This window comes from Symphodus melops (genome assembly GCF_947650265.1).
Source record: "Symphodus melops genome assembly, chromosome: 18".
Classification (NCBI taxonomy): Eukaryota; Metazoa; Chordata; class Actinopteri; order Labriformes; family Labridae; genus Symphodus; species Symphodus melops.
Window position 1 is genome coordinate 17,383,121 of NC_136708.1, and position 17,743 is coordinate 17,400,863.

Here is a 17,743-nt window from a genome sequence, read left to right on the forward strand (position 1 = left end):
ACAGTGGTGGAAGAATGAAGCCAATATTGAAGTGGAAAAACTGTTCCTGGGGTGTCCAATTGAGCCTGGCTTCTAAAATTAAGGGATCCCCATTGGAGCCCATTTGTTACAAGTTAACGACTTGAAACAAGTAAGGCATCAACAGTCCATTTCCTCATTAATTAAGACTGTACAGGATACATTTTGTTGTAACTCATCTGGTTTGGCTAAATAAGAGAGGTGGTGCTATGGAGGCTTTGCTTCACTTTAGCGTACGGTTTTTATGGACCTTGAACTTTGGTTGTGTTTTTGGAATATGCTATAGATGACGATCTAGAGAGGCGCGCTTCTTTGTCTGCTTCTATTAGCTGGAAGTGACATTTTCAATATGGCAACCGCAATCATTTGGCTTCATCACACCTCTTCAGAAAACAGTGGGTGACGTCACTGACACTGTGTCCATGTTTTCTACAGTCCAGGTTCCAGGTTCTTATTGTGTCAGTTCTCCCTCCACATTCGGTGAATAGGCTGCTCACCCTGACTTGAACTCTCATCGAGCTTTTCTTGAGCGTGTCCTCTGCTCTGTCAGGGCCAGACACTCGGAGATGGGCGAGATAGGCGTTTTTGTCTTTGGCGGTAGCAGGTTGGCGGGAGCTGCCTGGCACCCTCGCTGAGGGCGGCGGCTGTGGAGAATTCATCTTGATGAGAGCTGCTTTCGTGTGTCACAGCCCCTCTGATATCTCACCCATCTGTCCTTACTCCCTCTCTCGCTCTCTCTCTCTCTCTCTCTCTCTCTCTCTCTCTCTCTCTCTCTCTCTCTCTCTCTCTCTCTCTCGCTCCCTCTCAGGTAAACACCCGTTACATTGAATTTCTATTTATTTGAAGTGGTGTCTCAAATGTGACTTCCACATACCTCCAATCAGAACTTAAATGTTTCCAGCAGCTTCCTTTCTTTTGATTTATCAACTTGGGGAATTGAAGCAATCAAAGAGATCAATCAAAACATGGATTGATGATTGTACATCTTTTGCTGGAACAGAAAGTCTTTTTTTTTGGCTGATAGGCAAAGTGTCAGAGCAGGCTGTGGATTTCTTTAACCATGATAGGACAAACTAATACCTCTCCAGGCAACTGTCGACCATATATGGTTATTTCTGGTTAAACACAATAACAACATAGTGACAGCTTAAATGCTAACATCTCGAGTTCATAAACCAATAGTTCTGTTTTTGGATTAATCAATTCATTGACAACGTCAGGAAATTCTTTCTGAAAAAGCATTACTATTAAAGAACGGCACTCGTTTTTGTGAAATAAAAAAAAAAACATATCCGATGCTTAATCACCTTATCGTGTTGATTTCCTGATCATTACCTCCCCTGTTGAATCTCATTTGAAAAACAGTACGAGGTCATCTCCTGTAATTAAATGTAAATCCATCAAAGATAATATGCACAGCTTGACACATAGATTTCGATTTCACCGCAAATTATTATTTTTTTAATTGTATCATTTCCTTCACAATCTTCAATTTTTGCAGAGTGACATTCATCAAGCTGAGAACGCGTCAAATTCAATCTACTTCAGGGGGGGATTCATCTCCCCCCTTCTACCTGAACACTTACATAGACCCACACATGCACTCTTATTCAATCATTTCTGCTTGGAACGATCCATTGTCCGTGTTTGAATGGGTGCACCTCGGCAGGAGACCGGGCTGTGCAGGCTAAAGGAGAATGACTTCCGCTTTTTCACGACGTGACGACTTTGTTCTGCAGGAGGTTTTGGTGTGAGAGACGGTGAGCAAGAAGTGAAGCAGGAGAGCGGGCGTGGGTGCGATCCAGCCTTTAGTACGAGGGACAATTAGAGCCTCTGCGTGAGAGAGATGGACCCTTGTTATCACTGCTTGTCGCAGGATATAATCACAGCACCGACTCAGCAGGCTGGATGACTTTTCAAAGCTGGAAGTGACTACAGTCAGGCATCACCTCATGATACCTCTGAAGGCTTTCCTTCTCCTCTTATTAAAGGAGCAGGTTTTACAGTGTCACCGTGTTGTTGTCTTTGGTTCCATGCGTCTTCTTTCCTGCTTTATCTTTCAAATTTGCACATGATGAGGTTTCTTACCCTGGATTTTGGTTTGTACCATACTGCTGTCAATGTGGAGGCCAATTATAGGCAGAAAATCCTTCCCAAGTGGTCCTTGGAACATTTCAGTGTAATAAAAGGGGGGGGGTGAAGCAGCCAAGTGGCCTCTTGTTTCATGTATTTTATGCAGAAAGTCTCGTTGGAGCAGAGCCTCAATTTAATATTCAACTGCGTCATCCATATTTCTGTTTGATATTTAAACTTCCTAGCGGGTGTCGAGAAAGTAAAGAGCAGCTTAAGCCACATAGATTAATCAATGGAATTTATGCCGGTCCATATTTCCTTCGAATAAGCTGGCTGTGCCAACCCATAATGCTTTGCAGTGATTTAATCAAAGGCTGGAGCTGTGGAAATGGCATTATTATGTTGATCAGGATCAGGTTTTGTTTCCGTGGTCTCAAAGAGTCGGATAAGGAAGCCAAAAAGCAAACACGATGTGCGCTTTGTGAGAGGCCACGCTCCCCAGATGTTTTCTCCAGGAGGTTCATGAAGTGATGACATTTTCATTTCACATTTCATTAAGACCGTTTTGTGTTTAATTTACTGGATTCTCATTATAGCTGTACAAAATGAGATGTTAAATTTATTAAGTACATGTAATTAATTGTTAGTGCTGTTAGCGTCTGAAGTTTGAAGATAATTTGATTTAGCATCAAACGTTATAAAGGCAAACTAACAATTACATCTGTGCTTGATTCGTCTGCTGATTATATTGTGGCATAAATTGCAGAACAGTTTAGTTGTTGATGTCAAGAAGCTGTGAATAAAGCTTCTCACATATTTTCCCTGAGCCAGAAGTGATGACTTCAAATGGATTCATTTATAAAAACCAGCAGTTTCAAAACAAAAGACTCGACTTAATAAAATAACAAGGACGCTACAAATCCTTTCTTTTAAGAAGCTGGATGCGGCATATGTTTGACAACCCACTGATTATATCCAAATATTTGTGATTGACTTTGATTCGATCTGTATTTGGATTTTGGACTTTTTGTCAGACGAAGCAGCCTGAAGATGTTTTCATCAGCTCTGGCAAACAGTGACGGTGATTCACCAATTTTGAAAGTATTATAGACGAAGAAGATGCATCGTGAATAATTTTTTTGGTTTAAGTGCTTCGGTGTTTATTATCAAGTGAAACCTTTTGTAACGTCCAGCTTGTGGGGATGAAATATGTTTTACTCCTGACTCATCTCTGCATAATCCTCTCAATCTGCACTCTTTAATACGTAGCATTGCTAACCTGCTGTAGCTACATGTGCCTCGGTGTAGTTTTCTGATCATTTACATTTCTGAAAGGGTCTCATAAGCCCACCCTGACGTTGTTACAGGAGGCGCACCTGGAGCGGGGTTTTAGGGGAGACACGAGACTCCAATCCGACTGAGCTGCACAGACCATGCTTTAAGTGAAAGATCCATTTGTAAGCCCCTGTGTCGGCAAGAATCCTCCCCACGAGCCGCTGCGTGCTGCTCTTTAGCTGAGGCTGCACTGTGACGGCCCGCTGAGACCTTCTGCTTATTGGAGATCAATGAAATATCACTTTAAAAGCAGGAATCCTTAACTTTCTGCATGTGCAAACCACAGCGGCAATTTAGCCCTCAGCGTCCCACACATGAAGCTGTTTCAGCTCATCGTGGTCGGCAGCCACTTTAACGTCACGACCAGGCAACGACATACAAACAGCTTTGTCATTTCTGAGCAGCGGAGTGAAGCTTTAACCAATCAGAGGACCTCACTCTGGGTGCAGAAAGGCTGACCTGTGATTGGTCCAAGCTGATTAACTGGAAAAAGGTAATTACTGCTTAAGTGTCCTTGAACAAGACTTGTAATTTCGTCATCATGTTTGTACTAAGTGATTATGCAGCTATACAGGAAATCTTTACAGATTATTGATGTTAAAAGCGAGGCTTCCCTGTGTTAAATAAAGGCCGGGAAAAAGAAAAGTGGCCGGCCGTTTGCGAAAGAGACAAGCAAAGGTTGAAGACTGGAGAGATGTAGTATGGAGGTTTACACAGGAAGTAGTAAATATAAAAGGTAATGTTTTTCACTTTCTCTGCACTCAGAGTGGACGGAGGTTGTGGAGGAAACTGCCGGATGACTCCCAGCGGTCTAATAGCGACAGAGAAGAGTTGCAGCGTTCGCCTCTTCCCACAAACTTGCTCAGCACTTGTTTCTCCCCCAATCCTCCATTTTGGATCGAAAGGTTGTAAAGCGGGACGTTAATTGCGGCGTTAACTCAATCAGGGACGACTCGCGGGAGCTTTGCTGCGTGTGTGTGTGTGTTCTTGCATATTTGACGGCTGTTTGTGTCTTTTGCGTGCACAAGTAATGAGTTCAGGTGCTGAGCTACGGAGAAAAAAGAGCCGAGCCCAGCGAGTCGCTGCCGGGGGACTCGATTGGAGGAGTCTTGTTGGTAGTAAACAGATGATTGGTGAAAAGCATTTTTGTCACACACCGGTAGTTTATCCGCCGGATGAGGCTGATTACCCCGGAGAGAGCGCTTCTGAGGTCATCAATGACCTCGTCTTTACTTAAAAAATCTACTACAGGAAGTGAAAAACACTGTCAGAGAGAGAGATAGTTTGGAGGTTCGAAGGAAGTACAAGATTTGACATAATTACCTGAGCATAAAGTTTAATGAACTCATTTGTCATTCGTGCCATCTTTGAAAGCAATGAAGGCTGGAACACAGACGCCACAAGAACAACTTCATCCTGATAATGAGACATCGATGACTTACTGCCGAGCAGGTGTTATAGCCTGTGCTTCTTTATGATATCTATTACCTGAAGTGTATACAATTCGCTGTACCATGACATCACACTGAAGGCAGGAAGCTCAGGCGACGCACAGCCGCTCGCACATTTCATCAGCATCAAAGAAGATGTTGAATAGAGTGAAAGTCTGGACGGACTTTTGACTCGTGTTGCAGTGAGGAGACATGTTGCTAACTGTAAAATAGCTGTAGGACGTTTCTAACAGCGCTTCAGCTCCCCGCCCTTGGCGTGGCGTCCGTCATTGCTGTAGTGGGTTTAACAAATGATCGGGACGTGCATTCATAAGTTACAGAACTCTCTGCTCTTTGCTGGTTGAATCTTCACTGAATTTCCATAGAAACAAGGTTTACCACTGAATCACAAAGGAACATTTAACAACTATAGGAACAGTGACGGAGTCCGCGGCTCTGATTCATGAGGATTTTTTAAAATCTGTTTAAAGATGATGAAAACGTTGTTGACTGGGATGATTTAGAACAGAGTGCCGTCCACAGGAGAACACACAGGCTGTAGAAGAACAATTCTCCTTCTGCAGAGGACGGTTCTGGCCTCCACGTCACTCATGTATTCTCACAATGGACATGACGACAGTACGTGGGCCCTGTCCCTTTTAAAAATCCTACTTTCATTTCATTATAAGGTGCTATTTTCCAGAGACTCCCTTTGTATGCTTTCTTTGTAAATCTCGTAGCATTCTGTAAACATAGGATGTCATCAAAGCACTCTGGGAAAAGAAACAGTTTAAAATGAGTGCCTTAAAGCAGCGTTCTCTGAGTGTACGATTTGAGTTGATAAAGTCAACCTGGAACAGTTTATACAGGTGGGATTGGATTCTTTACAGCCCTTATCAGTGGTAATGTCTATGACGAGTGTTTTTTTTTCCCCCCACAGTAAGAGGCTATTACTCTCTTCTTCTACTGAACATTTGAGCTGCGTTTGTCAAAAGCAACAACTTGTCCCTTCCAGCTGTTTCCAAAAGGATTTTTTTGAAAAGAGTGGCAGCCTGTGGCGGTAAAGTAGGGCGAACCTGCAGCAGAACAAACAGCTTCCAACTTGAGAGTGGCTCTGTGGGTTTAGACTCCTCATATCCATTCATGTCAGTAGAATATAAAAACAAATACATTTGCCCTGCTGTTATTCTCCATGAGAAGCAGCAGCGCTCGTGCTTGTGCGTTCACTTTGATGTCGTCCGGCACAGTTATTATACAGGAATATGAAAGAGGACGTGGAATTGTTTTAGTTCACGCTCTGTGAAGCAAAGAGAAACTGATTGACATTAGTCATGTGGAAGTACTATTTCTGGAAATTCTTCCATATTTCTCTCTACTTTTAGTACTTATAAATGAATCTTTCCTGCATCCTTTAAGTCAGACTTTCCTTGGCTCGGTTTTCTGTCCACTGCATCTTTTTAGCTGTAGCTCGAGCTCACTGTTGTTATTTATTGATACCGGCGGTATTCTCTAAAGACTCCTTTAAGCGCAGATGTGAAAGGTAGAGCGCTGCTATCTTTGTCTCCTCTCTCCTCTATCTCTCTCTCTCTCTCTCTCTCTCCTCTATCTCTCCCTCACTCTCCCTCTCCCCCTCTCTCTCTCTCTCTCTCTCTCTCCCTCTCTCTCTCTCTCTCTCTCTCTCTCTCTCTCTCTCTCTCTCTCTCTCTCTCTCTCTCCCTCTCTCTCTCTCCCTCTCTCTCCCCTGGCAGTCTTCACAAGCCGGTGCAGCCTTTACTAACTAGCCGCGCACTCCCACTCATAAGGAAAATGATGATGAGACAGCAAAACCAGCACAGAGACAATGCACAGCAGAGCGAGCTGCAGAGAAGGAGACAGAATGAGTTCCATCAGTCTTTTTTTTTGATGCACTTTTAACACATAGATGTTTCTCCCCCGGGGAGCACTATGTCTCTGTCTGGACCTCGGCCTCTCCTCTCTTTGCTTTTCCTCTTTGTTGTCATCATCCGTTGTGTTTTCCTTCCCCAACCCCCCTTTACACACCACCACCCGAAGTTATGAAATCTCCTCTCCCCCCCTTCTTCTTCTTCTCCTCTCCTCACCTCTCCTCCCTCCATCCATCCCTTCCTCTTTGCCCTGCAACCTTTCTGTCTTCTGCCACTAAGTGTTCTGCTTATATAAGAGCGAGCACCTAGAGGGACTCCTCTCACCCCGTCAACCTGCTCCTCTCACTCCACCCTTTTACTCTGCTGTTTTTCTCTTCTGCACCACCTTCCTCCTCCTCCTCCTCCTCTTTGTGTCTTCTCCTTTGTCTTCAGTTTACTACACAAATACTCCTTCTGCGCTCAGGCTAACGCAACAAATATAGTCGAAATACGTTTCTTTTCCAACTATTCTGATGATCTATTTATAATTGTCTATTGTTCAACCAAGAATGTCACATTTTAGCTGGTTCCAGCTCCTTTGCTTTTCTTCTTTATAGGCTTATAAATGACTGTTGATGAAGGGCCATTTGGGTTTTGGCTGATTGGTTGGTTGGATAAGAAAAGCAATATGAAGATGTGTTGAAGGGCCCTACATCTGTAGATGGTCAAAGGACTCTGAAGAATCCAGAGTAATTGATACTTATGATGATCATCTCATTGACCAGCAGTAAATATTGAAGTTATTTACCAAATAAAAATTCCAAATAACCCTTTAGAATATTTTTCTGTTGTGTAGCACTTGTAAAAATCAGTCTTTGGAGCTGTGGATTTAAAGAAGTTCCTCTCAGCTCTGTGAGATGTGAATGGTCAGTTTCCTCTCTTCTGACGTTGTGCGCACATGCTGATCATTATTAGTCTCAAAGTGTCAAACTGTCGATGTCTACTTAAGCAGCCTTGGGTTTTTTTTTTTTCTGTGTCTCCATCTGAGACACCAAGAACAGACACATCACTCATTTTTTAGCTGCACTGTGTCAGTAGAACACACGGCATCTTTCATCCAAAAATACTTACTCCAACGCACACTCTCTCTCTCCTCCCTCCTCTCGCTTCCTTACATCCAGCTCCCCTCACAAGCCCACATCCTCTCACCTATTTCTCAATGACTGCATCACTCTGCCACTTTTTGCACGCCGCTCGCGTCTGGGATTCTCCTCATCGCGTGTTTTCATATTCAGCACAGCCTCTTTCCTCCTTCTTTCATCTTAGGTCTATCTACTTACCATTCTCTCCATCCCACACCCATTGTACCCCCCCCCCCCCCCCTCCTCCTCCACCCCAAACTTCTCTCTCCTCTACCTCCTACGCCTACCTCCCCCTCCTCTCTAAATATAGTCCCTTTGAAGCAGAGCTTGTCTCTTTCTGCAACACTGCGAGACAAAAGTCTGTCATCTGGCATCTGAGTGGAGAAAGCACGGATAAGATTGATGGCCCCGAAAAGAAACACTGGTTAAGAGAACTGATATTCATCTGCCTGGGTGTGGGTGTGTAAACGAGGAGAAGGGGGTGAGAGATGAAAAGGGAGGAGGAAGGAGAGGATTCAAAAAAAGGGGGGGGGGGAGCAGGAAATGAAGATGGTGAGACCGAGAGAAAGAAAGAAAGAGAACGAGAGTAAAAGCAGAGGGAGAGAGGTGCAGTGACATGTCTCATCCACATTTTGTAATTGAATAATAATCTCTCTGGAGGCCTGACCGAGTAACGTATGCTGGCGTGTGCGTGTTTGCGTAACTGTATCTAAGGCTGTGTGTGTTTGCTTACGTGTGTGTTTGCAGAATGTATACACGGAGCGGGATGTTTAAGAGTGTGTGTAGCAGGAAGATGTTTAAGAGGAAAAAAAGAAGAAGAAGAGACGCAGAGGAAAGAGACACAGAGGTTTTCCTCTAAAACAAGAAGTGAAATAGCTCCCCCTAGTGGTGCAAAGGATACATTACACTCCCAGTGTGTTTACACGTCACTGCAGCCAAGAACAATTCCCATCTCATCAGCTCACCTGCAGGAGCCCCGCTAATCACTTCTACTTTGTCTAATTACAGATTGTGTCATTAACATAATAAGTATACTCAGTGTTACAAACAGTAAAGATCACAGCGTGGCAGCGAAATGAGAAATCACATCATTGCCCCCGTAAAGTTCTGTACGTCAACTGAAGGGTCACTGCGTCACACACACACACACACACACACACACACACACACACACAGTTTCAACCTTAAAGTGGCCTTCCTCACTCGGCCCATCATATGTACCACGTGTAGGCCGGATCCCCCCCCCCCCCCACCACCACCACCACCCCTCCTCGGCTGCAGCAATACATCGCCTCTGACAGGAACTCCTTCCGCCTCGGTGACTCGGCCCACAGCTGGCTCAGGGGGAGAGACAGGAGTGTAGATTATCATTCTCAGCAGTGTCCTCGGCTCTCGCCACGGGGCGTTTAAAGAGAAAATGTGTATTTTTTATTTTTTTTTCGATGCAGAGGAGCGAGGAAGGTGGAGTAGGTTCTCTCTTGAAGAACAGATGGTGTTAATACTTGCTTAGGGAATAGTTCATCACTGCCCGGCTGCTTTGTGGTGCATTCTTCTTTAACTATGGGGCTGAACAGGCAGGAAAGTGTTTGACAAAGCATTTGATTTGTTCATGCAGTTAAAATAATAATAACCATGTATTACTTGCTGCTCTTCTCGGTTTTATGTAAACTGAATATATTTTGGTGTCTCAATATATGTTTTTGGAGATTTCACTTCACTTTCACAATATTTAAAAACAAACGAAGCTTCATATGCAAAGACAATCTTCAAAGTGAAGTAATTAGTTTGATGCAGGCATTGAAAAAAAATCGAGTTAAGTCGAGACCAGCTGGGTAGCTCATTAAGACTGCAAACAGCTCTCTCTGAAGGTACATCATGTAGCTCCTCTAAAGCACCATGTTTATAAGTTCATCTTGTTTGTGTGTATGACAACTTTGAGGTTATGTGCAGGACTTCTTGTCGGCTGGGGGAAGTAATTTCCTGAAGCGTGGTTGCCTGGAAACGTCACGCTCCAATTGTCAGAATATTACTTTTCGACAGAAAATGAAAATCAGGGTTATTTGCAGTCCAGATAACTTATCCATCTCTGTCGGTCCTTCTCTCTCCTCATGTCCTCTCTTTCAGGTTACGGAGGGAGGGCTTCACGGTGCAGGTCAGCGTGAACGACTACCTGGACATCTACTGCCCGCATTACAACATCAGCCAGAGGGGGACGCTGGAGCGCACCATGGCCGAGCAGTACATCCTCTACATGGTCAACTACCGTGGCTACCGCACCTGCGACCCCCAACTTGGCTTCAAGCGCTGGGAGTGCAACCGGCCCCACGCGCCGCACGCTCCCATCAAGTTCTCGGAGAAGTTCCAGCGTTACAGCGCCTTCTCGCTGGGCTACGAGTTCAACGTGGGCCATGAGTACTACTATATCTGTGAGTGAGACCAGTAAACAGCCCGAGGAAGCTTCACATCCAATATTTGAATATCTTCTCCTCGGCTGCTGTCACCCACTCGTATCGACGGAGTGTGGGTGCTGCTAATAGATTCTGGAAGTTCAGTCGAGGACAGGCAGTTGCTGGGATTGCTCATTGCTGAGGGTGTTGTTGCCTGCAGAGGGCACATGGTTGACATATTGTGTGTGTGTGTGTGTGTGTGTGTGTGTGTTTGTTCTCCGTTTCAGCCACGCCAACCCACCACCACGGCCACAGCTGCCTGAGACTGCGAGTCTACGTCTGCTGCTCCACCGGTGAGACCCGACGACTATCTCCCACTCCTTTCTGCATCTTTCTGTGTCACTTCATCGCCACTTTTCCTCCTCACTCGAAATCTCTTTGTGCCGCCTCACAAACAAAGAAGCCAGAGAGACACAGACAAGAGAGGCAGAAACACGAAGGTCTGACAGTCTCCTCTCAGCAAAGAGGCGTTGTTCTTCCTGCGCGCCATCTAAGCGTGATTTTGATGATGGCGTCTTTTCCTTGGAAGCAGCTCTCTGAGAGTGATCGCTTAATGCTCTCCTCTGTCTCATCGCTGTTACAGTAATGCTCAATCTCTCTCCATGAATGACATGCTGCAAAAAAAGATACAAAAAAAGAGAGATGCTGGCGCTATCTAGCTCTCTCTCTCCCCCCCCGTCTCCTTTCTCATCCCTCTCTTCCTGGCTCTCGTGATGCCTGCTGCTCCGTGTAGTGTGTGTGTGTGTGTGTGTGTTATTTTTACCCTGCTCTCTCCCCTGCAGGCCTTTGATCAGGCAGCCCAGCACTGAAAGCCTCCCCCCCCCCATTCTCTCTCCTCTAACCTTGTCAGCACTAATACATCCCACACTCAGGCCAGTGTCAGCCCCTGTGTACACATCACCTTAACACCCCCCCCCCATCCCCCCTCCCCCCACACCCGTCCTGGTGTCACGCCTAATCTATTGATGTGTCTGCTACGCCTGCGTTTGCTTCCAGATGCAGCAGTTGGACCATGTGTGTTTGTGCACATGGTTGTCTGTCAGCTACAAATCTTTTTTCTCGCGCTTGTGTGTAAGTGGATGAATGGGCATGTGTGCATCGGTGCGTTTTGTCCGTTTACAATCCCCGACCTTTACTCAGCAAGGTCATTTTAACAGCTTGCTATCAGAGAGCCGTTGACTCCAGCCGCCTCCACGTCTTCATCTTCTCCGTGTTTGTCGCCCACCTCCACTAACAAGACCTGAAGACGAGAGAGACAGAGAGAGATGTGAATACATCGATGCAATGTGCTTAACATCTGCAAATTGATTGCTGCCAGCTTTTCTGTAAATGCTGTTGTGTACACCAGCATCAAGTAAATACACAGAAAACCACAGTGTTTTTTGCTTTGTTTTGTTTTTTTACAAAAACACTCAAAGTAACATACACACAAAGAGGTCCTCACATTTTTAAAGCTACACAACGTTTATTTGTCGATCGTTGGCAGACTGGATGTAATTCTGTGTCTAGACAAGGAAAAGGTAAAAACCTGCCTCCAAATAACTTTAATCATCAGACGAAAAATCTGAGTTTTCAATCGAGCGCCTTTTGTCCTAGACTATGTTTAGTACAAAAAAAGTGTAATAAGTGTTACTTTTAATTTGTCCAGGTCGGAAATGAAGAGTACTTCTGCTTTAACGGTTCACTGCTTTGTCATTTATCAAACTGCTGTTTCTTTATACACGTTAACGTTGGACTGCCTCGTCTTTTTTTCTGCTTTCCTTCCCCTCTGTCTCTGTGTGTTGACGTGTTGCGTCTCTCAGTTTCCCAGGCAGACGATGACTCCAGTCAGACTCCTCCCGACTACACAGTCAGACCAAACCTGAAAATACACAACATCGGTGAGTGACTCCGAGCTGCTGCTCAAAGAGAACAGAAGCCAGATGCTGGTCAATATTTGGCTGCGGCTGCAAAGTTTGATTTGTGTACCAATCATTGTGGAGAGGAATCAACCGTTTGTTAGGTTTTTTTTTCTTTAATTCTGCGGTGGCAAAGGAAAGGAAATCCCCCGGCTGAAGCTGGTTGATGAGTAAAACCTTTTTATTCTTCTTCTGAGAGTTTGGGGGAAGACCGTGAAGGCTGCAACTTTATTCAGCAACAGTGACGTACAATATTCTGACTATTTATTATAGGTTATCTAAAAACAAAGAAAGTATGGATGTAAATGGAGCCATTTAACCCAAGACCCACATATATTATGTAACAATTAAGAGAAAAATACAGTTTCATATCAAACCTGGCCTCATGTTGCCTCACATGAAAGTAACAGTGAAGTAGGCTGACAGCTCAGTCGGTCGTCTCCCCACCTGCACCCACATGTCTGATGTGTCCTTGGGCAAGACACTTAACTCTGAACTGCTCGCGCTTCTTCATCAACATATGAATGTGTCTGAATGGGATGAGTTTCTTCTGATTGTCACTTTACAGAGAGAGGAGTTACTAAGAAGGCAGATTATTTCTGTGCTCACTAACTGACAAACCCAAACCAGTGCGCCTCTATAACTGTTACATATATAAAGTGTAACTCCTGTTCGGCTTCTAATTTTACAATCTGCCTTCATTGTAAACTGTATGTAACTCCCTTCTGAAACATAATAACTGTTCTTTATCTGTGTGGCCCCTTTAACCTTAACCATGCATTATGAAGGAGAATAAATGTGTAATAAAGTGAAGAGATCATAAAGTTTTTAGAGCAGAAAATTCAGCTCTTTTTTTTAAAAAATACAATAAAAACATATCCCCCTGAAATGACACACACACACACACACACACACACACACACACACACACACACACACACACACACACACACACAGGTAAAACCTTTTTTTTCCCTGCATGCACAAACTCCCAAGGTCAGCACAGGTCTTGTGAGGAATGAAAGGTCTGTGTTTACCTAAGGAGAAAGCATGTCAGCGAGCGGCTCAATTGTGCAGCTGAGTGGTTACATAAACCCTCTATTTTCTCTCTCTTTTTCCTCTCCATCCTCATCTCAAACAAAAAGCTTCTTGCCGGGGAATCATTTAGCGTGCTTGTGTGTCTGGGAGCTGTGGGAAGCCTGTGATGAGAGGCTAAGGGAGTGTGACCTGCCTGAGATGGAAACTGAGACCAGAAGAGACCGAGCGAAAAAGAGCTCTTCAGCCATCAGCATCGAGTACCTTCAGAGATCTAGAGAGAGAGAGAGAAGGTAGAATAGAGAGAAAGAGAGGGAGGCAAGGGGAGGCTGGAAAAAGAGAGAAAGTCAGAGAAATAAAATGTGAGATAAAAGACATTAGAAGGCAGTGAAAGAGAGAAACAGCAATGGAAAGAGGGACAGATAAGGCAGAAAGAGCGAGAGAGAGTCAGAAAGTAGATAAAACCAGAGTGGGGGCAGAAAAAAAGGGGGGGGAGGCTGAGGAAGAAAGAAAAGCTCAGTGGTGGGCGAATTGCTCAGCAGTAACTCCGGCTCGAGCTTACGTACAATTTAATATAAAAAACACAAACTGGCAGGGAATCATAAAAAATCACAGCCTCAGGCGTTGTGATGCAGTTTGCTGAATACATTTGGAGAGATAACAAAATCAGGACACATCAGGATTTATGCACACACACACACACAAACCAAGCCATAGCCCTGATGGCACATCTGACCGCTGGACACCCACTCCCTGACTCACCCTCTGGACCAGACCGGCCCACAGACTGGCTCGGCATCAACACATCACTGCCTCTCGCTCCACATATGTTTGGACTTGCTGTCAACCTTGTTACATAATTATTAATTCTGCTCCTACGTCACCTTTTCCTTATTGAAGCGGCGTCTCAAGGATGGCTCTAGTGTGATAAAGAATGTAGTTTAAACCAGCTTCTGGTGAAAACAATCAGTGTACATTACACAAGTTGTAACTGCTGGTGTACTTAAGACCACCTGAACAAAGACCAATACTCTGAAGTACTGAGATCAGCTCAAGACCTGCTCAAGTCCCTCCCTGTCTGACACACTTTCAGTAAAATGTGGACCATGCAAACTACAAGACCTTCTTTCATTTATCCACGAGATGCACGTTCTGAATAGATTAGACACATGGCACCTCTGCTTATTCAACTCTTTTCAATGCATTATGAATCAATCAATTAATTGTAATGTTATAGTTCCAAATTAAGTTTAATCAGGACACTTAACAAATAGAGGAGGTCTACACCAAACTGTATACCAACACTGTTTCACCAACAGGCAAGACCACATAGAGAGTGAACTTCCTTTTAACAGACTCGAGGAGAACCAGACTCAGCGGTCCACAGCCAAGACGGGGATTGGCTGTGAAAGCAGATTAGAGAGAGAGACAGAAAGAGCAGGATGGAGACACACACACACACACACACACACACACACACACACACACACACAGGCAGGTGTACACAAAGCAACACTTTAGTGGACTATATAAAATGCGCACATGCAGAAATGTACCAGATAAATGATCAATAGCCATAATGAATTTTACATGATAAGCAAAACTGTAACTGGAAAATCAATTTGACTCTACATGACCTCTCACCTCAATGTACCTTTAAGCTAAGAATGCATTACACCCCTCAGTGTACTGTATGTTAATTCAGATATGAAGCTTACCAACAGAAACAGAGGGGGGGGGCGTTCTAAGTGAGTCTTTGGAGTCAGGTGACTTGATGGATTTGAAGCAGAATGTTTTGTTTTCTTGATAATCATATAGTTGTTGTCTTGAGTGTTTTTTCAAAATAAAATCACAAAGTATTCTTTGTACAAGATGGAGACAGGACGTAAGAGTCACAGACAAGATACCTCAAAAACAGCATGAGTACGACACCACTGACTGTAGCAAACTGGAGTTATATTCTGAGTGTGAAAACAAAAACACACGTTTCTCCTTGTGGGGAAATAAAGAATCTGAATCTGAATTGGCCCTTTTTGGTGTAAAGGATTTTCACATTTAAACCAATCCCAACTCTCCTGTGCTTGTAGCTGCTATCAATATGTAGAATAATAGCAGAGATCTGTCATGGTAGGGGATTTTATAGCAAATGGTCTCTTGCCACTGACATGCTTCAAAGATTCAGCATCAGTCTTGCAGATTATTGCTTGAATTAATCATAACTTTATAGCTTCCTGCAGCAAAACTCCTGTGCATTCCTCAATCTGTGACATACTCGCTTTAACTCTTTCCTCCTGTATGGAGTGTTTGTAGTGCAGAGATATGGGGCCAGAGGCAGAGACATAAATAAGGGGCTGGATCAGAGAAAACACAATTGAAAGGACACATCATTGGACACTGGCATCCTTGAAGTGACTCTTCTGAGTGGCTCTGTATGTGCAGAATATGGTTGTATGGCACCAAATCACCAAACCTAGCATGCTGCATTTTGATTTATCTGCAATGTAAGAGTTATTCATTCTGTTATAAGTCTTCCAATAACACACAGCGGTACAAATCTCATCCATTGTTCATCCAATGAGCAATTTGGGTCCAACCTCAGAAAGAGTGGAAACGACCTTAAATGAGCATGCACATTAATCGATCTAAAATCAGTGACCGTGGTGATGAGTTCTAAAACGAAGCCAGTAGCCTCCCAGTGCTTCAACTAACTCCAACAGGGGTTAGCTTTAGACTTAATGAAACAAGAGTTCTTGAGTGTTGCTCCCACTCAAGGTCAATGACTTCGTCAATTCACCCCCAAATATTTCTCTAATTGATTCAAGACATGACTTTACGGCATATCGCATCGACTCTCTTGGCATGCTTTGGCATTTAAGCCTCGATCCTCACGTATTAATAGGCAGAGTGTAAGCGAGTTGACTACTCCACTGACCTGCACAGATATAACCATACATGATTGGTCCGTCGCCTCATGTTCTTAACGCATCACCGCGAGCCTACCGTGGTTGCAGTATAGTTAGCTAAAGGATTTATCAGAGCCGACAAGCCTTTCCCACTCGCAGACACTCGAGCGCCGATGTTTCTTATCTCGCTGTAAATGCCCTTGGCAGTAAAGCGCGGACAGGAGAGCTGCCCTGCATGATCGTCTGTTGTTATACCCCAAACAGAGAAGACTGTACCAGATTGTGTGCTGGGAAATTGATTGCTATATCCGACAATTGCACTGTGATGTTGGCGTCCTACTGTGGACCTTTGATAACTTGTTGTGGCCCGAGGCATCAGACGTCCCCCACATTTATCTTGCAAGGGCGGCCTCCCTAAATAGCATTGGTTTTGAAGAGGTGCATATTGTGCAGCTTAGTGATTGTCAAAGCTGCCGGCACCCACAAACAGGACTGAGAAATCGTCTTCAATGAATCAGTTCATGTGTAAAAATGCATCTTCTAGCTCTTGTGAAAGTAAAGAACAGTTTACTTTTCTTCCGGTCACTGAGTTTTACTTTTGGAAACTCTGATAGACGAGCCTTGTGGTGTGAAGACCCGGCTATGACCTTTGGGTCCTACCTCAGGCTATGCTAGTTAATATGCTGCTTTTCCTGCCAGTTTTTCTCTTTGAGTTCACTCGGAGCATAAAGGTGTGAATGTCAGTGTCGTGTGACAGACAGTTCTTTAAGAACAACTCTGACGTGAACCAGCAACAAACTACAACCAGGACAAACCAGAACGGTCAGATGTTTCAGACAGCGAAAAACTCAATTCTGATAGCAGTTGTCTAGTTGTTTCTCTCTATTATCTTTTGTTACCTCCATGTTTTTGCTTGTAGCCAATTACTGCCTCTCTTGTATTGAGCAAATAACAAAGTTGTAACATCATGGTGAAACATCATTTTAAAGATATCTCCTCAGTTTGATGCATTTTACTCTGAAAACAAGTTTGAAGATTTTCTCACTTATTATCGTGTATCCTGATGACAGCACAATTAGGTCTAATGAACGGGGTCTTAGCAGGAAACAACTCTTCTGGTACTCGGGTGCCATTTATGCATCCTTTCTTCCCCTAAAATCCGTATTTTCGTTCCTTCCAGCGCCATTTTCAGCTGTTAAGCCAAATTATTTCCTAATGATACAACAAGAGTCACAACTCGAGGCTTTACACTTCTCCATCTTCCCTTCTTTTTCTTTGAAGTCTGAAATTGCAGCACTGAGTGAGATTACCTGATAGACATAATGGGTTTTCTAACATCGCAATGTCGCCAGCCCAGGATGTTCTCAAAGTTGCGATGATTGTGAAAGAAAGATGACTCTGTTTTTGTTCTTTTTTTTCCGCCTGTATTTTGGCACATAACAACCATCTTTATTGAATGGGAAACATTAAGTTGAGACGGGGCATAATGACTCCATGTAATCCACTTTTTACTGAATAATACAAAATGTGTTCTCCCAGCTTTTTTCTCTGTCTGTCCCCTCCAGCTAATGTTCTGTTGTGTCTAATCAATGGTGAGACT

General features: G+C 44.0%; 1 protein-coding gene across 1 annotated transcript in view; it reads left to right on the plus strand.

Moving 5' to 3' along the window:
• Nucleotides 1-17,743, plus strand: part of efna3a (ephrin-A3a) — a 67,632-nt gene that overhangs the window by 47,093 nt on the left and 2,796 nt on the right. Inside the window, exons 2-4 of the mRNA XM_079367567.1 lie at nt 9,985-10,286; nt 10,535-10,600; nt 12,110-12,187. Of these exons, the coding sequence (XP_079223693.1) occupies nt 9,985-10,286; nt 10,535-10,600; nt 12,110-12,187 (446 nt within the window). The remainder of the gene's footprint in view (nt 1-9,984; nt 10,287-10,534; nt 10,601-12,109; nt 12,188-17,743) is intronic.